At 48.4% G+C, this 27739-nt stretch overlaps 1 protein-coding gene across 2 annotated transcripts in view; it reads right to left on the minus strand.

The window, feature by feature from the left end:
- Positions 1 to 546: 546 nt before the first annotated feature.
- The window catches only part of IMMT (inner membrane mitochondrial protein), a 49158-nt gene continuing 21965 nt past the window's right edge, over positions 547 to 27739 (minus strand). The window contains exons 3-15 of one of the 2 annotated variants that reach the window (XM_063924992.1): positions 21141 to 21330; positions 20543 to 20654; positions 20162 to 20272; positions 19869 to 19979; positions 19597 to 19733; positions 19205 to 19308; positions 17439 to 17574; positions 16742 to 16871; positions 11718 to 11732; positions 10829 to 11052; positions 9081 to 9212; positions 8875 to 9004; positions 547 to 1450 (exon numbers count right to left, since the gene is read on the minus strand). In XM_063924992.1, the coding sequence (XP_063781062.1) occupies positions 843 to 1450; positions 8875 to 9004; positions 9081 to 9212; positions 10829 to 11052; positions 11718 to 11732; positions 16742 to 16871; positions 17439 to 17574; positions 19205 to 19308; positions 19597 to 19733; positions 19869 to 19979; positions 20162 to 20272; positions 20543 to 20654; positions 21141 to 21330 (2140 nt within the window). In that variant the 3' untranslated portion in view covers positions 547 to 842. The remainder of the gene's footprint in view (positions 1451 to 8874; positions 9005 to 9080; positions 9213 to 10828; positions 11053 to 11717; positions 11733 to 16741; positions 16872 to 17438; positions 17575 to 19204; positions 19309 to 19596; positions 19734 to 19868; positions 19980 to 20161; positions 20273 to 20542; positions 20655 to 21140; positions 21331 to 27739) is intronic. The other variant, XM_063924999.1, reaches the window with a different exon arrangement.

Genomic DNA, 27739 nt, shown 5'->3' on the forward strand with positions numbered 1-27739 from the left:
AAGTGCAAGGTGAAAAAACGCACATGCCAATCAGCTCCAATATGTAAATTGACAGTTAGGAGCTGATTGGCTGGTGCGTTTATCACCTTGCACTTATCACTTCCTTATGTCGTCTCCAGGTTAATACATCTGCCCCATGATTGTATCTTGAGTGTCTGTAGATGAGACATGAGACTTGAGAGTAAACCATATCACACGGATTCCAATCAATTTATTACAGGAGAAATATGGTCACATTTTTCATTATGATATTGTCCCTTTAAATATACAGATTTTATTAATTTTTCACTTTCATGTAAACCATTTTTTTGGCTTGTGTGCGCACGCATCTGGAGTTCAATGATCTAGATTCATTCTGTGTTATCCAGCTAATCAGACAGAATACTGTCACTTTCTAAGCAGTGATACGAAATCAATGTAAAGTGTTGACCTCAAGAGGAAATGATGCCGCAAGGTTTGGTTTTATGCCGATTTGACGCTCGGAACACAACCAACAGTTATCACTGGTTAATACCCACACAAAACACAATAAAATAACCGTCCAGAGAATGTGAATTCCATTTTATTCAGATAATCCAGAAGGCAACGATAAATTACATTATTTGTGTTTGATCAGTAAAACCTGAAAACTTAAAAACGTAATACAGGCTACAGAAGACCTCGGAGTTTGCAGGCATGATGCAGGAGCGCGCAATTGTGTTTTAGACAGGTTGTTAGAAGTGGGGGTTTTGATACAATAACATAATACCAAATCAGAACTCAACTGTGTGAGGTTTGGGGGGAGTGCGTTCCTGTGTGTGACAACAGGGAACGTTTCTGCAACTCTTGTCTTTATTTCATATTTATTGTACTTGTGTTGTACCTAAACCAACTGCACTGGCATAGGCAGACAGAATATCAATGACCTGCTTGGTTTCTAGGGTCAGACGGGCTTCGGATAACCAGTCCTGGGCCACCCTTCTGGACTCGCCTTGTAACTGATTGACAAACTTTGCCGCCAGCTCTAGATCGCCGTGCTCGATGCAGTAGGAGGCGTAAGAGAGCAGCTTAAATGTGTCCAGATCCTCGGAGGTCAGCTCGCTGGGGGGTTTCAGTTGCTTGGGTTCAAAAATGAGCAGGGACTGTAAATAAGAGAGGAAGTACTGGTAGAGAGTGTTCCTGGTTTCATCAATCAGGGCCACTCGGCGGGCTAGATTGCGGACGGAATAGAAACGTGCTCTCAGTGCCTCCTCGCTGTACACACCGCGGTGTAGGGACTCCTGGGGCAAGGAGGCGGTCAGGGCCTCAGTGAATTCATTGTTGGAGCAGCTTTCTTTAATCCCCTGGACCGCAGTCTCCAGGGGCTCGGTGGGGCTGGCACCGCTGGCCGTTCTCAAAGTAAATTTTAAAGCTTCGATTGACAACCACAAATGGTGGGCCTTCCTGGCTTCTTCTTCAGCAACCGCATGCCCTGTTTAAAGAGAACAGATGGTCATCAAGTCATTGCTCAGAATGTGGACACAGCAAGGATGAGCCCTGCACTGGTATGTTCTGATTCCCCATATAATAAGGGTGAATCCCACCTATTTCAGATATATGAACAGGGTGCCTGACGAACCAGGCATGCAGCACTTGGGCAGTATATCTGCACCATGTCTAATGATCTTTTAACATGCTCATCCTCCTTGCACGCTCTTTGCTGACCACCCCCTCCTCCTGTACACCCTTCCCACCTGGTCACTTCCTCTGTCTCCAACCACCACTATACATCCTCCTCCTGTAGCCATTATGGTCTCACAAGGCTTTACTCTTTTTGCTGTATACCTCCTCCCTTTGTCTACACCACAATCTATGCTGATGAAAATAGGATTTTAATTACCTACCGGTAAATCCTTTTCTCGTAGTTCATAAGGGATATTGGGGGAATCTAGTACGATGGGGTATAGACGGGGTCCAAAGGAGCCGATGCACTTTAAATTTCTTCAACTGGGTGTGCTGGCTCCTCCCCTCTATGCCCCCTCCCACAGGCAGGACATACTTGAGAGAAGGAACATAACAATGAATGGTGAGATTCAGACACCAGTCCACCACATAACATAAACGACCAGCAACAGCTGGTAACAAACAGCAACAGCTGAACAGGTAACCGTACAAAAGAGAACCTGCAGAAAAGTCAACGCACTGAGGCGTGCACCAAATATCCCTTATGGGACTACGAGAAAAGGATTTACTGGCAGGTAATTAAAATCCTATTTTCTCTAGCATCCATAAGGGATATTGGGGGAATCTAGTACGATGGGGACGTCCCAAAGCTTCCAGAATGGGCGAGAACGTTCGGAGACATCTGCAGCACCGCCTGCCCAAACTGGGAATTCTCTTTGGCCAGGGTATCAAACCTGTAGAACTCCACAAAGGTGGTGTTCTTCCCCGACCAGGTAGCAGCTCGGCATAGTTGTGAGGCCGAGACTCCACGGGCAGCCGCCCAGGATGACCCCACCGATCTTGTAGAGTGGGCCTTTAGAGACTGTGGAACAGGCAAGGCTGCCGACACATAGGCCTGTTGAATAGTAAGCCTAAGCAAACGAGCAATGGACTGCTTTGAAGCAGGACAACCCTTTTTCTGCGCATCATATAGCACGAACAGGGAATCCGTTCGAGGTACTTGTCTTCTACAGTCATCAGAGGTTCAAACCAGGAGGACTGCAGAAATTCCAACACAACATTCAAATCCCATGGTGCCGTGGGCGGCACAAAAGGAGGCTTAATGTGAAGCACACCTTGCAAGAAGGTCTGTACTTCTGGCAACACTGCCAATTTCTTCTGGAAGAAAACAGAGAGAGCTGAAATCTGGACTTAAATGGAACCCAGACGTAAGCCCTTATCCAAACCAGCCTGCAGGAAACGGAGGAAACGTCCCAAGTGGAACTCTGCAGGCGGATACATGCGGTCCTCGCACCAAGAGACATATCTCCTCCATATATGATGATAGTGTTTTGACGTCACAGGTTTCCTGGCCTGAACCATGGTAGCATTAAACTTTTTGGAAAGGCCCTATTGAGCTAGGATATTCCGCTCAACTTCCATGCTGTCAAACGAAGCCGGTGTAAGTCCGGATAGATGAACGGTCCTTGTTGAAGATCTCTTCTCAGTGGCAGAGGCCAGGGGTCTTCGATGGACATGTCCAGAAGATCCGCGTACCAAGCCCTCTGGTGCCAATCCGGGGCAATCAATTGCCTGAACTCCTTGATTCCTGATTCGCTTGAGCACCCTTGGGAGCAATGGAATCGAAGGAAACCGGTAGACCAGCCGATAAGGCCAAGGCAACGTCAGTGCATCTACTGCCGTCGCCTGAGGGTCCCTGGTTTGTGAGCAATACCTACGAAGCTTCTTATTGAGTCGAGAAGCCATCAAGTCTATTTGTGGGTAGCCACACCAATCGATCTGCTGAACCACCAGATGGTGAAGCCCCCACTCTCCCGGTTGGAAATAGTGACAACTCAGGAGGTCCGCTTCCCAGTTGTCTACTCCCAGAATGAAGAGTGCGGACATTGCTCTTGCATTTTTTTCTGCCCAGAGAAGTATCCTTGACAGCTCTCGCATGCAGGCCCTGCTTTTTGTCCCTCCTTGTCGATTGAAGCAGAGCATTGTAAATCACCTGAAGTTCCAGAATGTTGATTGGAAGGAGGGCTTCGTGGGCTGACCACCTGATCTGGAACTGAGCACCCTGGGTGACAGCTCCCCATCCCCTCAGACTCGCACCCATCGTGAGGAGGATCCAATCCTGAATCCCGAAACTTCGACCTTTCAGTAGGTTGGAGGACCGCAGCCACCACAGGAGGGAAATCCTGGCCTGAGGTGACAGCCGTATAAGGCGGTGCATCTGAAGATGTGATCCGGCCCACTTGCTCAGGAGATACAATTGAAATGTTCTGGCATGGAACCTTCCATACTGGATCACCTCATATGAGGCTACCATCTTCCCCAACAATTTTATGCAAAGATGGATGGATATTCGAGCAGGCCAGAGAACCATGCGGACCATCTCCTGAAGTGTTCTCGCTTTGTCCTCTGGGAGGAATACTTTCTGGGCCACAGTATCCAGCAACATTCCCAGGAACAGGAGCCGCTGAGTTGGCTCCAGGTGGGACTTCTGTAAATTGAGGATCCACCCATGGTGTGACAGAAGTTGGGTAGTGCAGTCTATATGGAGCAATAAAAGCTCCCTGGATCTTGCTTTTATCAGGAGATCATCCAGGTAAGGGACAATATTGACCCCCTGGACTCCCGTTCTTCCAGGCCCGCAATCACTGCTCGCAAGGATTCCATCTTGAACTTGAAAAACTTTAGGTAAGGGTTCAAGGATTTTAGATTCAAAATGGGTCTTACCGAACTGTCCGGTTTCGGTACCACAAACAGGTTGGAGTAGTAACCCTTTCCCTGCTGTTGCAGCGGCACTGGAAAAATGACTTGGGACTTAACCTTAGGATGGCCTGTTGCAGCGTAACACGCGTATCCTCTAAAACTGGTAAGCTTGATTTGAAAAATCGTTGGGGAGGAGCACTGTCGTAGTCCAGCTTGTAGCCCTGAGAAATTAGGTCCTTGACCCAGGTATCCTGGCAGGAACTTTTCCAGATGCGGCTGAAGTGACGCAGCTGAGCTCCCACCTCGAGATCCCCTCGGGGTGGGTGGGCACAGTCATGCTGAGGCCTTAGTGGAAACTGAACTGGTGCTCTCCTGAGAACCGGCGATCGCTGGTTTTCTTGTCTTACCTCTGGTGCCTCTAGCCACGTTGGAAGCGCCTCTGGCCCTATATCTAAATCTGGTAGACCGAAAGGACTGGGTGGACGGCCCCAAGTAGCGCCGTCTAGCTGGCGGGGCCAAGAGGGAAGAAACATGGATTTCCCCGCAGTAACTTTAGAAATCCACGTATCCAATTCCACCCCGAAAGAGCCATTCCCCCGAAAAGGGGAGAGACTCGACACTGCGCTTGGATTCTGTGTCCGCTATCCACTGACGCAACCACAAGGCCCTGCACGCCAACACTGCCATAGCAATGGTCTTAGTATTAATATTGCCTATCTCCTTGAGAGAGTCACACAGGACGCGTGCAGGGTCCTGAATGTGCTTCAGGAGAGTCACTTTAGTGACCAGGGGCATATCCCTCGAGAGGCCCTCCTGAATCTGAGTAGCCCACATATGAATGGCATGAGTCATCCAGCAACCTTCTTTGAGCGGTCTTTGTGACCTACCCGCTGCTGTGTAGATAGACTTCAGTGTAGTCTATCTTCTTATCCCCGGGGTCCTTTATGGCGAAGGAGACCGTGGCTGGCAGTACTGCCTTTTTAGATAGGCGAGAGATTGATACGTCAACAGAATTTCCTGCCTTTTCAAGAGCAAATGGGAAAGTGTGCAAAAATCATTTTGACACTTGGTATTTTTTTTCTGGATTTTCTAACTTAAACAGGTCATCTAACTCTGCAGAATCAGGGTAAGTGATACTGAGCTTGTTCTGTGTGAAGAAAAAAACTACTGCTGTGTCGCAGCGTCCTCTAGAGGGAGTTTTAACACATCCCTTATAGCTAAAATGAGGGGTTCAATACCCTGTGCAGAAGGGGAATCCCCAGTAACGGGATCCAATTCCTCACCCTCCTCCTGTATCTCCTCATCTGAATCAGAGTAAAGCAGGTAACTCACGTTTTAGTGGTCCTGAGTTAGAGAGGGAGGGGGGGAAGGGGCTGTGGAACATCTGCCCTTGCAGCTAGGTCTGCAGCAGCCTGCTGCAGTTTTTGAGCTTTTTGAGCATTAGCAGTGAACTGAGATGACATATCTGACATTGTTTTTATGGCACCTAGCCAGGGAGGCACTTGACCCTCCCCCCCAGCCACCTCACTGAGCTGTGAGGACTGACTGCATTGTTCACAGGATATTGAACCAGATGTAGAGGGGGGAGAATCTGCTATGACATACACTGCACAATTGGCGTTTTACCATGTTTACAGTAAACAACACTCATACACACATAGACAAGTAATACAATATCAAGCCTTCCCTTACTGTATGTGAGAGGGAGACAGAGAGAAGGGAACAGCAAACTCAAGCTAAACAGCCCCAGTGAGGCTGCAAGCTGATATATCACAGTGAAACACTGGTGTTTCTACCACTGTACCAGTTTTACTGCTTATCCTAAGTGTCTGGAGGAGCTGTGTGTGCCTGCTACTGCAACTGTAAGCAGAGGAAGGCGCCAAAACGCAGCTGGTCCCGCTCTGAGGAAGCTCCACCCCCTGTAATGCCGCCGGAATTTCAGTGATCTTTATACTGGCAAAATCTCCCTAGGAGTGTAAAACCATCACACAAGTGCTAATTTTACCCACCGCTGACAGTGTACACAGGGGGGGCTATAGCGGGTCCCCCCCAGGAGGGACCCGTATGCCTCCCCTGCGTTTTGCTGCACCATGAACCGGGGGACCCCCCTAGTGGGGCCCCCGGTTTGTACTTACCACTGTTGTCACCTTCAGGCTACTGTTCGGGGTGTGCGTCGTGCTGCGATTGTGACCGCTAAGGCCCAGTGCCCCGCTGTACAACAACCTCTCAGGACGGTGTTCCTGCAGCGGGGAAGTAGCTCTGACACCTCGCAAGGTCGGTGACCGTCTCCCCCCACCCCTAACTCCCACGGTGTAGGTATGCTGTTGCCCAAACAGCAAACTGAAAATAACAAAGATTTAAAAGAAACTGAAGAAAACTCTCTAGAGCTCCAGAGTGTGCATCCTCTCCTGAGGGCACTTTTTTCTAAACGGCATGGGGCATAGAGGGGAGGAGCCAGCACACCCAGTTGAAGAAATGTACAGTGCACCAGCTCCTTTGGACCCAGTCTATACTCCATCGTACTAGATTCCCCCAATATCCCTTATGGATGCTAGAGAAAAACTGATCCATCTTTCCTCTAGAGGTCACCCCTTCTCTCCTATGTCCAGCTTTCCCTGTACCATGGATGTACCATTGTTATATAAAGCGCAGATCTAAAACAGAGCTCATTATATTCCTTCCTTTTAGAGCTTACACCCTCCCCAGCGCTTGCTGTCTCTCTCGGTTGACAACACTACACTCATCTGTTCTTTCTGCATATTGTCTAGGTGATAGGTTCTCAAAGTCGATCCTCAGGACCCCAAACAGTACATTTTTCCAGGTCTCCTCACAGAACCACAAGTGAAATAATTAGCGCCACCTGTTTAAAATGTTTCTGTGAGTAATGAGTACACTTGTGCACCTGTCGGCTGACCTGGAAAGCGTGACCTGTTTGGGGTCATGAGGACCAAGTTTGAGAACCACTGGCCTAGGTGTTGTCCTCGACTCTCTCTTTTACCTCCCACATATTGCCTTTTCCCTCAAGGCTGTCACTTCCATTTAGGAAACATTGCCAGGAACAGACCCTTCCCCACACGTGATGCTACCACATCTTATTACTTCCTTCCTGGACTTCTGCAACCTCCTCCTGCCTGGCCTCCCTCTCATTAGTTTCTGCCCTACTAAACTGCAAGGCTCTGCTTCTGCCTCCCAGCTCCGACAGTCTCACTTGCAGAGTCCTCAGCCATCATATCTCCAACCACTTCTCACTCTCCCCACTCTGCCAGTAACTCACACCGCAGCCCTCCCCCACTGATAACCCATAACACCAGCCTCCAAAGCTTGTCACCGCTACCCACGTATGGAATAACACTACACACACACACACACACACACACACACACACACACACAACCCTGCTCTCCAGTCTCCAACAGTTTTAAATGCTCATTATAAACTTCTCTGTTGCACGCCTGCCAGTCTCCCACCTACCTATGCCCTCATCCTCACACAGTGTCACTGTTCCCCCTCATCGCAGCTGCACCCCTCTCTCTCAGACTCATTTCTCACAAAGCAGGGCCCGCTCTCCTCCAGTCTTGTCTGTCCATCTCAACCACCTGTGTCCTTATACCTTGTTTTAGCTCCTGCCTGTTACTTTTTATGTATATTATTAGTTACCAGCCCATCAAAATGACGGAACACCATAACGGTAATGTCAGCGTCGGAGGCTGTGCGCACCCATATGGAGCAACAACTGAATTTCTCCATCTGGCGCCATCTAGTGGCCGACAGAACGCAAAACACTTGAATTCCCACCATAGAGGTGGGGAACAGGGTTGGGCCTTTAGGATATAGGCTTATGCATCTTGAAGGCACTGTGATTTGGCTCAAGGGACATGCCGGTGGCTGGAGGGATGATATGTGGGTGCATCACATGACCACCTTCCTCTGCACAACACAGGGAGGCCACAATCACTATGTATACAGTAACAGCCCAGAGGAAGAGGGAAGTGTGCGCTGCCCACTGTGTCTACAGGTGCCAGTAGTGACCAGAGGTGAGAGGGATAGTCTGGTGGCAATATAAGGGCACGTGGGGGTGGGTGGAGGTCTGGCGGGAATACAAGGGGCATGGAGTGGTGGGTGAAGGTCTGCTGGCATGTTAGGGGCATGGAGTGGTGGGTGGAGATCTGCTGGCATGTTAGGGGCATGTGGGAGTGGGTGGAGGTCTGCTGGCATGTTAGGGGCATGGAGAGGTGGGTGGAGGTCTGCTGGCATGTTAGGGGCATGGAGAGGTGGGTGGAGGTCTGCTGGCATGTTAGGGGAGAATGAACCATTCATGTTGATATGTAGCTCACTTTTCTTTGGATTAGATGATCTTTGTATGGGTGCTGCCCTGCGGGTTCCTGTTAGACTTATGGTCAGGTGACACCCAGAGCAAAGCTCTCAGACTCTTTCCCACAGCACAGCCCTGCATTTGTTGTGCCTTATAAATTATGATCATTTCTACAGCCCTGAACGATTACACAACATATTACAGAAGAAGTGTTAACTCACCTTCTACAGCCTGCTCAATGCCCTTGAGCCTGGCATAGGCAGTGTTAATATCCAGGGTGAAGCCATCTAGCTGCTCCTGAGAAAGGCGCCTGAACTGCATTTCTTGGTCTGAAAGCTTCTCAGACAGGTTCTGCGGGAACACAACGCGCATCAGTGCTGCCGTATAAACACAGAGTACATAAACCAGCGCCACGGGAGAACCTCACCTGCTGGAACTCTGCCTTCAGTTCCTGCTCCTGTACACCAAGGACATCCCTCAGATGGTCAGTATGTGCAGCTGCTTGTCTGCGCAGCTGTGTCCTCATCTCTGCCTCCATCACATCCCGCACCTCCTCTACCTGCAACACATCAATAATGTACAGGGCTTACCACAAAGCAGAGAACTTCATACTAGAAGCGGAACTAAGAGCCCACAATCCTCCCTTCCTTCTCCGGGATGTGGCACAGAATGAAGCTGTGAGACTTTATACAGCACTATGTCAAGTTTATCAGCAGAACTGCAGTCATCTAGTCCAGTGACACCCAAAGTGGGTGTCACCTCTCGTAGTGGGCGATGGATTCCCTTAGGGGGCAGCCGGAGTGGTAAGCATACTGACAATATAAACCACATACGTGTTTAGTTACTATTAAAATCAACGCTCAAAAAGCAGAGAGGGTGGAGCCAAGCCTGGATATCACGAGAAGAGAGCGGGAGACTCTAGGGTGTGGGAAGAGAGACCATGAACCAGAGAGAGTGGAGCCAAGCCTGGATATCACGAGAAGAGAGTGGGACACTGTAGGGTGTGGGAAGTGAGACCATGAACCAGGGAGAGTGGAGAGTAAACAAGATGGGGATCTGAGAGGAACGGGAGACTGTAGGGTGTGGGAAGAGAGACCATAAACCAGAGAGTGGAGAGTAAGCAAGACAGGGGATCTGAGAGGAGAGGGAGAGACGCGGGAAGAGAGACCATGAACACGCGAGAGGAGAGTAAGCATGATGGAATTGTGAGAGGAGCGGGAGACTAGGGTGTGGGAAGAGAGACCATGAACCAGAAAGTAAGCAAGACGGGGGATCTGAGAGGAGAGGGAGAGACTGTGGGGCGCATGAAGAGAGACCATGAACACGAGAGAGGAGAGTAAGCAAGATGGGAGTGTGAGAGGAGCGGGAGACTGTGGTTCGTGGGAAGAGAGACCATGAACCAGAGAGTGGGGAGTAAGCAAGATGGGAATCTGAGAGGAGAGGGGCAGACTGTGGAGAGACGTGGAAAGAGAGACTATGAACACGAGAGAGAAGAGTAAGCACGATGGAATTGTGAGAGGAGAGGGAAAGCGGGAGACTGTAGGGTGTGGGAAGAGAGACCATGAACCAAAAAGTGGAGAGTAAACAAGACAGGGGATCTGAGAGAAGAGGGAGACACTGGGTCGTGGGAAGAGAAACCATGAACCAGAGAGAGTGGAGAGTAAGCAAGATGGGGATCTGAGAGGAGAGGGTTGTGAGGGGAGAGCTGTGAAAGAGGAGGAGGAGGATGAGTGCTAGATAGTAGGATGGAGAAGCGTATTGGAGGGGGAAGAGCAGGAAAAGGTTGCGAATCACCGATCTACTGTAGCTTATCAGGAGTATGTTCCCCTCTGGCATCATCATGATAAAGGAGAAAGGATGAAGCTACAAAACATGATCTCAGCAACTAACCAACTAACCAATGATAATGAAATTGCCAGTATCCAACCACTGCAAGAGACTGATCTAGGCAACAACAATAAAAAAAAAAATACATGTAGCTGCAGCACATCGCAACCAACCAGTTGCAAAAAAATAGAATCAGATTGGCAGTCACCGGATCCAGTACATATTTCCTGTGCACCAATCATGAAATCATCCCCCCCCCCTTCACTGGACCAATCAAAATGTGTCCTGATCAATACAGCTATAAGATGTCACCAGTAACACATGAGGGCTCTCACTGCTGTGCGCTACCTTCTTGTCTTGCTCCAGTTTGATCTCGGCGCGGTAATGCTCCAGGGCTTTGCTCACAGCGGACTCCAGGGCTTTCTTATCCTCCAGCTTCTGCCTCTCTAAGGCCACCTCGATGTGCTGCTGCTCCCGCACTCGGTACTCCGCCAGCTGCTTGTGTAACTGGTCGATACGCCGGTGGGCGTGGGCAATAAGCGAGTTCAGGTCCTCAGGGCTCAGCTTCCCAGCTGCACAGGACAAGGGACAATCAGAATGGATTTCACAGCACACAATGTCAGAAGTAACTACAGCCAGGTCAGTACGAGCTCTCTGATAGGGAAAGAGGTTCTGAAACATAGTCCCCCTGTATCTTATGCTGTTGTGCCTCAAAGCTATCTCCTGACTACAAGTTTACATGAGACGTTCATCTTCCAGTGCCCAGCACTGATGGAAGAGAGGAGCAGTTGTCTGCCCAGTTACAGGCACTGTATAACTTATTACACTATTATGCAGGAGATGTGCGTCACATGTAGGACAGAGCACAGCGAGGAACAGATGTCCGAGGGACCTTATGCTCCACTCACTTCTCATAAGCAGAGCGGTTACATGGATAGTAATGCCCCGCAGGTAGCCATGTACCTAATGAGACCATAGGAGCTGGTTGAACTTGTGGTTCTGTTTTCTAAAACTGCAGTAGTAACAGACGCGCTTGGATTGTGTAGACCCAGCAGTTCCACCCACAGCAACCAGTTACCGGTAGAGGAGCTTCCATTACTGTCTCCCAGCATAGTGAGGGAGATGGCACCGGTGACATCACCGGGGGAGGGTGGGGGGGGAACGCAGTGACATGCACAGTACATACAGGTTACACAGAGTACGGTGTGTCAGCGTTACAGACAGACAGAGAACTCACCTACATTGGAAATGTCTGTAACAGAGAAAAAGGAAGGTTTAGAGAGGTTAAGCAGACCGGCCACACAGTGCCCATGCAGAAGTGTATTACCCCCCCACAGCTCTGCCCACGGCATACGTCCCACATGTTCCTTCTGTGTATGGATTCGCCCTTCGTACTTTCCACGTTACCACTATGGGGTGTAATGTAAATGCATGTATGGAGAACGTTTCAATTAACAGAACAGATGTGCAGGCAGACACACTCAGCCATTGGTTTCATTCATTAATAACTGGTTATCATTCATATGCATCTACCTCCGTGAGTGGCAGGCACTTAGGAACGGATCCTGGGAGGTATGCCGTGGGCCAGGAGCAGAGAATGGAAAAAGGGATCTCTCAGTAATATGGTTTCATAATCATGTTAGTTTGTAATACTGAAACTACATATGTGGAAATGGCACGTGTAGGCTTTATAAAGGGTCCTTCCACCTTTCAAGGTCACAGTTATTGGCTGGTACATGCACTCTTCTAATATTTACTACATACATATGAATAAACAGTAGTAGTAATTATTATGCTATTAACGCAAAAAGTTGTTGTTGTTTTTATTATCCCACCCACAAGAGATAGCGGCACTGGCAGAAACCCCAATGTCTCATTTCTCCTCTCAGTGCTCCCACATCTCAGCAAGAAAACTATAGAGGAAGTGGGGTATAAAGGACGACTTTCCATGGGTCAGTTATGGAGAGAGGCAGGCAGGGCTTATCATGTAGATCCAAGGAGGAAAGTTAAGAGCCACTCAATAAGCTAGAACAGTGCTTCCCAAACTCTACTCAAGGAGCACTTACAGGTCATGTTTTCCAAGTCACTTGTGGCTTTGTAAAGTGTGACAGTTTGTGATACACAGAGCACCTGCCGGGTGACCTGGAAAACGTGACCTGTTAGTGCTCCTCGAGCACAGAGTTTTGGAACCACTGAGCTACAGTAGACCTAGCCTGGCCAACCTGTGGCTCCAGCTGTTGTGATATGACAAGTCTCAGCATGCCCTGCCACAGATTTGCTACTGGGGAATGCTAAAACAGTGGCAGGGCAAGCTGGTATGTGTAGTTTCACAACAGCTGGAGAGCCCCTGGTTGGCTAGGCCTGGGGTAGATCAGTGGTTCTCAAATCTAGTCCACAGGATACACTCCTTGCTGGAGCAGATGTATTGATCACTGACTGGCACTTTAAACCATAGGTCTGCAAACTCTGTCCTCATTACCCCACACAGAGCATGTTTTGCAGGTAACCCAGCAGGTGCACAGGTGTATTAATTACTCTCAGAGAATTTTAAAAGGTCCGCAGGTGGAGTTAATTATTTCACTTGTGCTTCTGTGAGACCTGCAAAACATGCACTGTGTGGGGTAATGAGGATCGAGTTTGCAGACCGATGCTTTAAAAGACCCACAGACTGTTCTAATGATCTCACTTGTGATTCTGTGAGGAGACCTGGAAATCATGGACTGGATTTGACAGAGGTAGAATAAATAGGCAGGGTGTTTAGCAGTAAATAAAGAGAACAAGGTGGAGGATGGGTACAGTCTTGGTGTGCTGCAGGAACTATGGAAACTAATGGCAAGATTCTAGTGAGCCCTGCACTCCGAGAGCAGGCCGTTACACACCACATAACCTGAGAGACTGTAATTATCCCAGGGACGCTCACTGGGCACTCGCAGGCTGCTCTCTATAACTAATCATAGCACAGATCTGTCATCTCCCAGTGCAATTACAATGACCTTCTCTGCCCTAACTAAACTGCTGGAGAAGAAAGGAAAAGCCAGAAAAAGCCAGCCATGTATATAGTAAAGCCTGCAGGGAGGCGCACGCAGACAATGTCGTGTGAAGGTGACCCAGCCCGGTAACTAACAGCCCACACTACAATGGATTGGTAACTAGACCGATTTATCGTACTTCTAGCAGACATGGGGTGAATAGTGGCCATGTCCCATTTCTGTACTACAAACCAACATAATCAGGTAAAGAAAACCACTTATGGGGGGGGGGGGGGGGGGGGGGACAGAATATGAAAATACATTAAAAAACAACAACAACAACAACAACAACATAAAATAACACTTGACATGTAAAGAACATTTAACCTGCTACAAATAAAACCAACATGCCAAAAGAATGATAAAACAAGAGAGCGTATGAACATTATACCATGCTTCAGCAGAAAAATGGGTGTATGAGGAAATTCTCCCCCCCAACTAACACTACATTACAGGTCTGTCCAGAGAGGTTACAGGAGATCAGACACAGCAAGCGCTGGGCGAGAGGTCGCACCTGTGGCCTAGTAAGCCCCCCCATATTCTCCATGCAGCCATACTACTCCTCTCAGGAAGACAGAGCTTTGGGATGGCTCTGGGGTGGATACTATAGATAAGTGACTGTGGGGCAGATGTATTAAGCCTGGAGAAGTGATAAACCAGTGATAAGTGCAAGGTGATAACGCACCAGCCAATCAGCTCCAATATGTAAACTGAGAGTTAAGAGCAGATTGGCTGGTGCGTCTTCACCTTCCACTTATCACTGCTTTATAACTTCTCCCAGCTTAATACATCTGCCCGTGTGCTGGTGTCTATGGAAATGCAGAACCATTTACCCGATGTGAGGTCAGGAACAGCCAATAAAAAGCGTACCTGCCCACTTGCTTGTGGGGATGGGAGGTTAGGAGAAGAGAAGCATTACATTCACATCACATGGGCAGGGAATGGTAACACCAAGCCCCATCCACACTGCAGTAAGTGTTATCTGATGTGGGCGGGGCTTGTCAACTCAATCCGTGCCATGTTCCCGCCCACCTTGCAACCCTGATTTGTTAGTCTGTGATCACTCATGAAGAGCAGGCGACTAGAACATGGAGCCTGAAGCAAGCATGGCCGGGAGGAACAGATACTATCACATAGAGCATAGCATGCATTCATACACTAATAAGCGGCACACGGACCAGAACTGGTTACGCTTTCTCTAAGACTAACTAACGTGGTCACCGCTCAGATACATTATCCCCGGAACAGCTCATGTTTTATCAATCTCTGCAAAAATTAAACTTTGTTCTCACATCAATTGTCAGTTTACTAGCAGATGATAAAGATGCGGCCACTTGGGACATTGTGGGTCTATGGACAGTAGTGCAGGTTCGTGCTGCTGAATAATCAATATGGCAGCCGCCGTTTATATAACTACATAGAAAAGGTTGTGATACATTTACATAGCCATGAGTGCCCTGGTGATATCTCCCATTAACGAGCACAGACATTCACATTTATGCTATTTATAAAATCAACAGGCGTTCCTATGCAGTTGGTGGTTTCTCTGTACCTCTCTTGGGTATAACGTGTAAATGATGAAGCGTATTGATGTTAATGCTTCAGTACCCTCCAAAAATGATTCTTTATCAATCACTGGTTATATGTGACCAGAATGACCAGCGGAGATCCAACCTGCTACAATTACCATAGGATACGATCTAGTGAGCAGAGGCTCTTGAACTGGCCTCTCTGCATTCACGTTGACAACATAATCCCTCCCCCAATCAAATCATGTGACCACCAAGGATATACATGACTGACTGGCTCTCACTGACAGATCAGATGGGAAAAAGTGGCAACCAAGCCCTTCCATAGTAGACACAGTGAGGGTTCTTTTTCAGTGACAGCCGTATTACTGGCCCAAGAGTTTATAGAGGGAACACTTATCTAGGAGGGTGGTCTTCTGTATGCCGACTGACGGGACCCCGGCGCACAGTATACCGGCGCCGGGATCCCGACAGCCAGCATACCGACACTTATTGTCCCTCGTGGGGGTCCACGACCCCCCTGGAGGGAGAATAAAATAGTGTGGCATGCGTAGCGCGCCACCGTGCCCGCAGCATGGCGAGCGCAGCGAGCCCGCAAGGGGCTCATTTGCGCTCGCCACACTGTCGGTAAGCCGGCGGTCGGGCTCCCGGCGCCGGTATGCTGGTCGCCGGGAGCCCGACCGCCGGCATATCGTAGTGAACCCATCTAGGACACGTGTCGAAAAATGGTCAGCTGTGTGGTTTAGAGAGGAACAAAACTCCAGAGCAATGTACGTGCACAAATCACTTGCTAAAGGGGCAAAATATTTTTGCAGACAGATGACCGCAATTGCTAGACATTATACTGGTAATAGCTGGAGGAGGGGGGCAGGCTGAGCCAACGGGATATAAGTGACAGGCCTTATACTCAATCAGCATGTTACAGTCTGCAGCCCACATTACTACACCTGAATAAAGCCATTTACAAGACTAATGTAACAACATAATACAAGGCAGCAATGCAAATGTAGTGATAAGTAACCCACATCCCCCAAGAGGTCCCCCCCCCCCCCCCTCCTCGCTATAGTGCTATCTAATAGAGTAACAGATGGTGACATAGCCGTCTTCCTTACTGCCCACACCACATGCAGCACAACAAGCTGGGGACATCACCTCATGCAAAGAAAAGGCACAAGGACCTCATAAGTAACGAAGTACGATTAGGAATTAATGCTGCAATGGGTGACATCTCAATGTGACAATAACAGGCAATAAAGCATCACATTAGAAGGGTAACATCTGTGCTGAGTTATAGTGCTGCTATACACTATCAGTCACAATAAAACAGTCAGATATTCAAAGCAAAATGACTGGGGAGAAAACTCATTATGACCCTACTGAATAGTACTTCTAGTAACTTCATTTTATCCTGCATTCTACTCTTAAAGGAACAGTAACCAGAATAAGTTGTCCTCTGATGCCGCGGTATAACGGCAGCCGCATGCTACACTAAGACCTGCAGATATAGCTTCCTTTCCAGATTTATTAGTAGCAGGCAATATATAAAGCAATGGGAGTCTGCATTATTTTCTATATAGATTAGACCTTTGTAGCACGCAGTAACCATCCTTCCAGGAATCCAGGTGCCATAATAAGACCATTAGCAATTCTACAAAGCATCGTGCTCTCTGACAGTACAGTACATAGCGGTTCCAGGTACTTACTTAACCCCTTCCAGCCAGACTGTACCTCCGGGGTAATACTGTCCAGCTCTTTATGGAAATCCTCTCGGGCCACCGCCACCAGCTCATGGTACTGAGCCATGATCTTTGCTTCAGACTGAGATTTCTGTACCTATAATAGAGAAACAAGGGGACGTCCATATTCACTGTGCCACCCACACGCAGGTATTAGTCCCTGATTCCCAACTCCAGTCCATAGGGCCACTGTACAAGAACCACTTGTGCATACCTCCCAACATAAACCTCTCCAGGAGGGACACAGTGCTCTGCTCCTGGACTTCCCTCTTACTGTATGATTAACATCACCTGTGCTGAAGCACCTTTCTTCTCAAGTAACTAGTTCAGCACAGGTGAGGGCAATCATACAGTAAGAGGGAAGTCCAGGAGTAGAGCACTGTGTCCCTCCTGGAGAGGGTCATGTTGGGAGGTATGCTTGTGGACCGAACTGATTCCCAACTCCAGTCCACAGGGCCACTGTACAAGCACCACTTGTGGCTCTCTTATAATGTATCAGTCAGTAAGGAAACACTGACTAGAACAATGATTCCCAGATGCCATAAAGGGACCTTCACGGAATGCAGACATCCTGTTAGCAGGACATTTGTTAGGGTGAACACGTACATCTGATCTACACCCAGGAAGTCACAAAGGTCTCCAGGTATGAATATAAACAAATTACTTTTTTAACAACGTTATCCAGGTCCACGATCATGCGATGTAGATTCTCCTCGGCTGAGATGATATGAGGTTTTGCGCCATTAACTGAATTCTTCTTGGCGTCATCGATCACACCTTGCATCCGCTCCAGCTCCTCCCTGCGTCACAACACACAGAGAGACATTCACTGGTATGCCAGCAGGGGGAGCTCAATACAGTGTAATGGACTTCTAGAGGGGAAACATTCACTGGTATGCCAGCAGGGGGAGCTCAATACAGTGTAATAGACTTCTAGAGGGGAAACATTCACTGGTATGCGAGTAGGGGGAGCTCAATACAGTGTCATGGACTTCTGTAGGGGAAACATTCACTGGTATGCCAGCAGGGGGAGCTCAATACAGTGTCATGGACTTCTGTAGGGGAAACATTCACTGGTATGCGAGTAGGGGGAGCTCAATACAGTGTCATGGACTTCTGTAGGGGTCACATTCACTGGTATGCGAGTAGGGGGAGCTCAATACAGTGTAATGGACTTCTGTAGGGGAAACATTCACTGGTATGCGAGTAGGGGGAGCTCAATACAGTGTAATGGACTTCTGTAGGGGTCACATTCACTGGTATGCGAGTAGGGGGAGCTCAATACAGTGTCATGGACTTCTGTAGGGGAAACATTCACTGGTATGTGAGTAGGGGGAGCTCAATACAGTGTCATGGACTTCTGTAGGGGTCACATTCACTGGTATGCGAGTAGGGGGAGCTCAATACAGTGTAACGGACTTCTGTAGGGGTCACATTCGCTGCTATGCCAGCAGGGGGAGCTCAATACAGTGTAATGGACTTCTGTAGGGGAAACATTCACTGGTATGCCAGTAGGGGGAGCTCAATACAGTGTAATGGACTTCTGTAGGGGGCACATTCGCTGCTATGCCAGCAGGGGGAGCTCAATACAGTGTCATGGACTTCTGTAGGGGAAACATTCACTGGTATGCCAGTAGGAGGAGCTCAATACAGTGTAATGGACTTCTGTAGGGGGCACATTCGCTGCTATGCCAGCAGGGGGAGCTCAATACAGTGTCATGGACTTCTGTAGGGGAAACATTCACTGGTATGCCAGTAGGAGGAGCTCAATACAGTGTCATGGACTTCTGTAGGGGAAACATTCACTGGTATGCCAGTAGGGGGAGCTCAATACAGTGTAATGGACTTCTAGAGGGGAAACATTTACTGGTATGTCATCAGGGGGCACATTCGCCGCTATGCCAGTAGGGGGAGCTCAATATAGTGTAATGGACTTCTGTAGGGGGCACATTCACTGGTATGCTGGCAAGGGGCGCTAAAAACAATATATAGGATTTCTGTAAGTGCCATTATGATGCATGGAAGCTTTAGGAAAACGCTTGTGATGCTGATAGAAACTATGTACATTTCTCTAAACACCAGACCCCCTAATGCCAATATGCAAATGTAAAACGCAACAGAAAACGCTGGCGCTATATAGGCAAATATAATTATCATCAGTAGACAATATCTCACATTGAGCAAGCCAAGATTCCTTCTATACACCTCAGTGTGACATGGGAATGTATAGGATAGTGAATGTCTTTTTCCCAATTAGATAAACGTTACCATTGGACAATGGCTACACAGCCTCATTAGAGCGCAGATATATTACTCTATACCAGATCATGCAGAGAACAGGATACATAAACAGTCTGACCAATACGGCAGTACGCAGGCCTGGCGTGACGCGAGAGCCTCATACATGTTACATAAAACACGGATACGAACTTTGCCTTGAGAAGAGCATCAGCTGCCTCATCCACAGCTCTGCTGCGCACCTTCAGGGCGTCCTCCAGATCCCGCCACTGCAAGGACTTCTGCTCCGCAGGCACCTGCACAAAGCACATACACAGCAGTGAGGCCCAATCAGAGCTCGTGCACAAGGGAAGGACTAGCACCTGTCCCGTGTTCCCTCGTAAAGCCTAGGTCCATTCACTCACATTATATATTATGGTCAGTAAATGCCCAGTGACGTGACACCCACCCACCCGACGTCCCTTATAAACCCAGTTCCCACTGTAGCCTGGTGAAAGCCGGTATGACAGCTGTGGGCTCCGTTACGCCTGTGATTCTGGACCCAGGGATTGGACTGTGGCTGTGCATCCGCTTTAACAACTGACCTGGGAGTCATCCATAGCCTCTCGCAGCTTCTGTGCATGGAAGTTGACGGCTTGCACTGCAGACTCCTGAGAGGTGATGGCTTGGAGTGTGACCCGGGCAGTGTTGCCGAGCGATTCCTCTAGGACAGACGCTATAGCTGGGGGGATGAGAGTGATTTACAGACAACGTACTGACTGCAAGAAACAGGTGGACATGTACAAGGGACAAGTACAGGATACAGATAAAAAAAGAAACCCCAAACAAACTCTTTACTTAAGGCGCTGTGACATACATTCAATCTTTTCCTTTTCCTCTTTCTCCTGCTGGACCAGGCGAGCAGCCACCTCCTCCGCCGGTCGCTCCTTCAGGTGGCCGGTCTCCTCGTGCTTACAGTGCTCAGCTTCTGCGGGAGACAAGGCAACATGAAGCCACCAATTGTAGAACAGCAGCAAAGATTCTGAGACCACACACATCCGCCACCCACACAACAGCAAAGAACACCACCACGCCGGGAAGTGTTAATTATGTGTAGACCTGACACTAGATGGAGCTACTGTGCAGATAGGAGCAGTGGCTGAGCGCTACCTGAGCTGGCTGACTCCGGTGCCTTTGGAGGACCCTCTTCATGTACCACTGCTGCTGGCACTGACACCACATCACCCGTGGCAGAAATAATCTGCGCTACATGCGATGACGCTAGAAAGAAAAATAAAGTGAAAATAAAAATTGCTTAAACGTTTAAAGGGCACATATGAAACCAAGTTTCTTTATACTCGTGTTACAATGGTTTTTCCCCGTCCGCATACAATGCCTCTGCCTGACGGCACTGCGCTCTGTAAACGCCAAAAGCAATGCTGATATTTATTTAACACTTGCACAGCAGTTATATTAACGATGGTATCTGACGGAGAGCTATACTACTACCGTCTTTCCAACTTCATCATGACCACTGTACACAGGCTTTACCTTCCAAACTCTCACTAGCGGCAGGGGGGGCCTCAGAGGTCTCTTTTTTGGGAAGCTTGGACTCCTTCGTTACTTCTGATACTGAGGAACTGTGTGATGGACCAGACTTCACCTAGCAAGAAACAGAGGATTTCTCATAAGGAAACACATGATGGGGAGGAACAATACACCCAAAGAACCAGTTCCCAGGATCCCTCCTACATTAGGTTATTGTTAAAAAGCACCAATAGTTACATCGGTCAGAAACCATGCCGTTTCTGCATGTTCGTAAAGAAAATAGGGCTTGAGAGAAAGAGCCATAAAGCAGCATCAGTTACCAAAGATTCTGCTTCTGAGAAAAATAGGCAGCGTCGCAGAAATTTGGGAGTGACAGAGACACCTGCTGGGGAGCGGTAAACATTACACCCCTCCCTTTTCCCCTGCTTCATTTGTTCCAGTTACGTCCAGGATGATGTTGGGAGGTATCCACGTAAAATGTTGTAATACTGTACTACAAAACAGAAGCTCTTACACCAGGCTCTGTTAAATCCACGATTAAATACGCCCACTGCCTGTATTCATATACCAGTCAGAAACAGCCAAATCGGATCCAACTTACCGGTTTCTTTGGCAATGGCAAGTTATAAGGTGCAGGTCCAAGGGCAAGTTCAAAAAGTTTCTCAGAGTATGGTATAGACTTCTCGACATTGTCTCGAAACTTTGGATCCCAGTGGGCATAGAGCACGGTGCCTCCAACACCACCGCTGACAAACAGGAGCCCAGCGGCAACGACCTTCCCGGCAGATGGCCTGCATGAGAACACACAGAGAGGACGTTTCAGTACAAATAGGTAATCTACATTAATGTGTAGCTATACTACACAAGCAATGCTGATACACAATATATAAACAATATTTGTGTAACAGCATCACTACAATATTAATAGCAAAGTCAATTTATTACAAGAGATTTAAAAAAAACCCTCTAAAATGCTATCATAGATACTAGAAGTTACCTTGGAGGGATTTAGTACAAAATGACAATATTCAGAACGTATCAGCACGGACGTTGATTCAGGACTACACGTAGCTAGAGTCGCAGATTGCAGATGTTCGGTACTTTGTAATGCGCATGTGCAGCATGAATACAGGCCTGAAGTGATTTAAAGTCTGCAGATGTTTCTGGGCGTGGAGGGGCGGCAACTGCAGCCTTTTTGGGGGAGTGAGAAGGCTAGGGTCTTCGTCGGAAGACTGAGATTTCCTGGCCTCCTGGACGGTCACTCAGCCGGAAGAATGTGTCGTAAGCGATCTCATGCTACGTCCTTTGTACCCACCTCTGAATGAGGCCCATAGTAAAAACGTAATCAGCTTTCAGAGCACGCGGCTACCACATCATACAGCAATCAGGTATACTTATAAAACATGGAATGTGTTTAGTTTGAGGTTCTCTTTCATATGCCGGCTATATTTTGATAACAAAAAGACCCTTCCAATAGGAGCAGACATCTGGTAACCTGCATGCATGGCTGATGGTGAATGATATCCAGCTGGTAAAGTAGGACAGCTCCCATACTCGGGAACACAGTCTATGAGGGGGTATTCAATTGTAGTCGGAAGTGCCGTCTTGTCACATAGACAGCAGTTTACGACTTTAGGTCGGAAACTGTTCCGACATATTCAATCCTCCTGACGTTTTTCAGACAAGTCGGCAATTCTGACTTGTCAGAAAACACGTGGATCGGCGCAATAGCCGTGGATCCTCGTATTTTGTTGGAAGCACAGCCAAATCAGACAGGTTTTAGCCCCGTTTCCGACAACATCAACCAGACTTTAAATAAAGTGGGATTGGCATTGACGGGAACGACCAAATCCTGTCGGATTTGGCTGCTCATTGAATACTGAGATATCGGATCCTTTCAGTCAGAAAGGATCTGACATCAATTGAATATACCCCTATGAAGGCCACTGATTATGCTGTGTGAAAACTAACTCTGATTTTGATTTTTAGGCCCAGATTTATCAAGCCTTGGAGGGTGATGAATTGCACAGTGATAAAGTACCATCAGCACACATCTCTCCCCACACTGTGCAGAGCGAGGCGGGGGACAGACGGGGGGGGCGCTCACTTCACACAGCTGTGATGTGAGCGACCCGCTAGAATGAGCCTGCATGCAGGCTCAATCTAGCACCAGCGATAGCCATGCGCAGGGCAGCGCATCGCTATCGCTGGGGGGCATACACACGGCAGATCCATGCTTAAAATCTGAGCAATCTAGTCAGATTGCTTAGATTATAAACACGGATCTCTTTGTGTGTACCCCCTTTAGTTTCAAACAATGAGAGATTTCAAGGCTGGAGGGGAGGGGGGCACGGCAGTGTCTACTGCTTACATACATGTTCTGTACAATTCTGTCACTGTCCCCTATGCTGAGAGTTTCATCTGCATTATGAGCTCAAGCCACACACAATGTGGAGGGGGCGCACCCGTTACAGGTTTATCCCACCATCTCCAGCCAATGGTGATGCTGCATCCAATAAATGGAAAGCAGATCCTGGTGATACGATGTGACTGACTGGGGACGTAGGATTATGTAACACAAAGGTGAGCACACACATTAGCCGATTGCTGGGGGTAAGTGCGGCATCTCTATCTGACTGCACAATCTACCACTGATATTTACATTACCGGCACACCCCTCCTATTATTGGAGGTGACACAGCCCGCCAAGGACACCGTGGTTCCTGACTTACACAAGTCGCCTAGGCCTATACTGGAAGACAGAGAAAGCAATGTACAGAGAACAGACGAAACCCAATGTAATAGAGGGGGGGGGAAACACCATTCACTTTCTCAGCTCAGAACGGCTACAGGAGTCTAAGATCATAGGTTATGCGTCCCATTAGTCTATTTGCACAGAATAAATACTTTTCTGCAGCGGCCCAGAACTCTGGAGAGGAATCCAGCACTTGTTTGTGCACACAGACTGCCAGTCAGTAATCCTATGGAAAGAGCACACAGCCACCTTATATGAATGGAAGTAGGGCTGTCTAAAGTGTATGCCCAGGGCTATCTATTGTGGGCCCAGCGTCCCAAGGGTATCCGGTCTCTAGGTCAACCACACTTAGGTCGACAGTCATTAGGTCAACCACTATTGGTCGACATGTACTAGGTCAACATGACAAAAGGTCAACATGACAAAAAATAAGAATTTACTTACCGATAATTCTATTTCTCGTAGTCCGTAGTGGATGCTGGGGACTCCGTAAGGACCATGGGGAATAGCGGCTCCGCAGGAGACTGGGCACATCTAAAGAAAGCTTTAGGACTACCTGGTGTGCACTGGCCCCTCCCCCTATGACCCTCCTCCAAGCCTCAGTTAGGATACTGTGCCCGGACGAGCGTACACAATAAGGAAGGATTTTGAATCCCGGGTAAGACTCATACCAGCCACACCAATCACACCGTACAACTTGTGATCTGAACCCAGTTAACAGCATGATAACAGAAGGAGCCTCTGAAAAGATGGCTCACAACAACAATAACCCGATTTTTGTAACAATAACTATGTACAAGTAATGCAGACAATCCGCACTTGGGATGGGCGCCCAGCATCCACTACGGACTACGAGAAATAGAATTATCGGTAAGTAAATTCTTCTTTTCTCTAACGTCCTAAGTGGATGCTGGGGACTCCGTAAGGACCATGGGGATTATACCAAAGCTCCCAAACGGGCGGGAGAGTGCGGATGACTCTGCAGCACCGAATGAGAGAACTCCAGGTCCTCCTCAGCCAGGGTATCAAATTTGTAGAATTTAGCAAACGTGTTTGCCCCTGACCAAGTAGCTGCTCGGCAAAGTTGTAAAGCCGAGACCCCTCGGGCAGCCGCCCAAGATGAGCCCACCTTCCTTGTGGAGTGGGCATTTACAGATTTTTGGCTGTGGCAGGCCTGCCACAGAATGTGCAAGCTGAATTGTACTACAAATCCAACGAGCAATAGTCTGCTTAGAAGCAGGAGCACCCAGCTTGTTGGGTGCATACAGGATAAACAGCGAGTCAGATTTCCTGACTCCAGCCGTCCTGGAAACAATAAGAATTTACTTACCGATAATTCTATTTCTCATAGTCCGTAGTGGATGCTGGGGACTCCGTAAGGACCATGGGGGGGATAGCGGCTCCGCAGGAGACTGGGCACAAAAAGTAAAAGCTTTAGACTAGCTGGTGTGCACTGGCTCCTCCCCCTATGACCCTCCTCCAAGCCTCAGTTAAGATACTGTGCCCGGACGAGCGTACATAATAAGGAAGGATCTTGAATCCCGGGTAAGACTCATACCAGCCACACCAATCACACCGTACAACTCGTGATCTGAACCCAGTTAACAGTATGATAACCGTAGGAGCCTCTGAAAAGATGGCTTCCAACAATAAACAACCCGATTTGTTTGTAACAATAACTATATACAAGTATTGCAGACAATCCGCACTTGGGATGGGCGCCCAGCATCCACTACGGACTATGAGAAATAGAATTATCGTTAAGTAAATTCTTATTTTCTCTGACGTCCTAGTGGATGCTGGGAACTCCGTAAGGACCATGGGGATTATACCAAAGCTCCCAAACGGGCGGGAGAGTGCGGATGACTCTGCAGCACCGAATGAGAGAACTCCAGGTCCTCCTCAGCCAGGGTATCAAATTTGTAGAATTTAGCAAACGTGTTTGCCCCTGACCAAGTAGCTGCTCGGCAAAGTTGTAAAGCCGAGACCCCTCGGGCAGCCGCCCAAGATGAGCCCACCTTCCTTGTGGAATGGGCTTTTACAGATTTTGGCTGTGGCAGGCCTGCCACAGAATGTGCAAGTTGAATTGTACTACAAATCCAACGAGCAATCGTCTGCTTAGAAGCAGGAGCACCCAGCTTGTTGGGTGCATACAGTATAAACAGCGAGTCAGATTTTCTGACTCCAGCCGTCCTGGAAACATATATTTTCAGGGCCCTGACTACGTCCAGCAACTTGGAGTCCTCCAAGTCCCTAGTAGCCACAGGTACCACAATAGGTTGATTCATGTGAAACGCTGAAACCACCTTTGGGAGAAATTGAGGACGAGTCCTCAATTCCGCCCTATCCGAATGAAATATCAGGTAAGGGCTTTTATAGGATAAAGCCGCCAATTCTGATACGCGCCTGGCTGAAGCCAGGGCCAACAGCATTACCACTTTCCATGTGAGATATTTTAAATCCACTGTGGCAAGTGGTTCAAACCAATGTGATTTTAGGAACCCTAAAACTACATTGAGATCCCAAGGTGCCACTGGAGGCACAAAAGGAGGCTGTATATGCAGTACCCCTTTGACAAACGTCTGAACTTCAGGCACTGAAGCCAGTTCTTTCTGGAAGAAGATCGACAGGGCCGAAATTTGAACCTTAATGGATCCTAATTTTAGGCCCATAGACAATCCTGCTTGCAGGAAATGTAGGAAACGACCCAGTTGAAATTCCTCCGTAGGGGCCTTCTTGGCCTCACACCACGCAACATATTTTCGCCAAATGCGATGATAATGTTTTGCAGTTACATCCTTCCTGGCCTTGATCAGGGTAGGGATGACTTCATCTGGAATGCCTTTTTCCTTCAGGATCCGGCGTTCAACCGCCATGCCGTCAAACTCAGCCGCGGTAAGTCTTGGAACAGACAAGGTCCCTGCTGGAGCAGGTCCTTCCTTAGAGGTAGAGGCCACGGGTCCTCCGTGAGCATCTCTTGCAGCTCCGGGTACCAAGTTCTTCTTGGCCAATCCGGAGGCACGAGTATCGTTCTTACTCCTCTCCTTCTTATGATTCTCAGTACTTTTGGTATGAGAGGAAGAGGAGGGAACACATATACCGACTGGAACACCCACGGAGTTACCAGAGCGTCCACCGCTATTGCCTGAGGGTCCCTTGACCTGGCGCAATATCTGTCCAGTTTCTTGTTGAGACGGGACGCCATCATGTCCACCTTTGGTTTTTCCCAACGGTTTACAATCACTTGGAAGACTTCTGGATGAAGTCCCCACTCCCCCGGGTGGAGGTCGTGTCTGCTGAGGAAGTCTGCTTCCCAGTTGTCCACTCCCGGAATAAACACTGCTGACAGTGCTATCACATGATTTTCCGCCCAGCGGAGAATCCTTGCAGCTTCTGCCATTGCCCTCCTGCTTCTTGTGCCGCCCTGTCTGTTTACGTGGGCGACAGCTGTGATGTTGTCCGACTGGATCAATACCGGTTGACCCTGAAGCAGAGGCCTTGCTTGACTTAGGGCATTGTAAATGGCCCTTAGCTCTAGGATATTTATGTGAAGAGACGTTTCCATGCTTGACCACAAGCCCTGGAAATTTCTTCCCTGTGTGACTGCTCCCCAGCCTCTCAGGCTGGCATCCGTGGTTACCAGCATCCAATCCTGAATGCCGAATCTGCGGCCCTCTAGAAGATGAGCCTTCTGTAACCACCACAGGAGAGATACCCTTGTCCTTGGAGATAGGGTTATCCGCTGATGCATCTGAAGATGCGATCCGGACCATTTGTCCAGCAGATCCCACTGAAAAGTTCTTGCATGGAATCTTCCGAATGGAATCGCTTCGTAAGAAGCCACCATTTTTCCCAGGACTCTCGTGCACTGATGCACTGACACTTGTCCTGGTTTTAGGAGGTTCCTGACTAGCTCGGATAACTCCCTGGCCTTCTCCTCCGGGAGAAACACCTTTTTCTGGACTGTGTCCAGAATCATCCCTAGGAACAGTAGACATGTTGTTGGAATCAGCTGTGATTTTGGTATTTTTAGAATCCACCCGTGCCGACGTAGCACTACCTGAGATAGTGCTACTCCGACCTCTAACTGTTCCCTGGACCTTGCCCTTATCAGGAGATCGTCCAAGTAAGGGATAATTAATACGCCTTTTCTTCGAAGAAGAATCAACATTTCGGCCATTACCTTGGTAAAGACCCGTGGTGCCGTGGACAATCCAAACGGCAGCGTCTGAAACTGATAATGACAGTTTTGTATCCCAAACCTGAGGTACCCTTGGTGAGAAGGGTAGATTGGGACATGGAGATAAGCATCCTTGATGTCTAGAGATACCATATAGTCCCCTTCTTCCAGGTTCGCTATCACTGCTCTGAGTGACTCCATCTTGAATTTGAACCTTTTTATGTAAGTGTTCAAAGATTTTAGATTTAAAATTGGTCTCACCGAG

The sequence above is a fragment of the Pseudophryne corroboree genome, chromosome 1 (assembly GCF_028390025.1).
Source record: "Pseudophryne corroboree isolate aPseCor3 chromosome 1, aPseCor3.hap2, whole genome shotgun sequence".
In the NCBI taxonomy this organism is placed as follows: Eukaryota; Metazoa; Chordata; class Amphibia; order Anura; family Myobatrachidae; genus Pseudophryne; species Pseudophryne corroboree.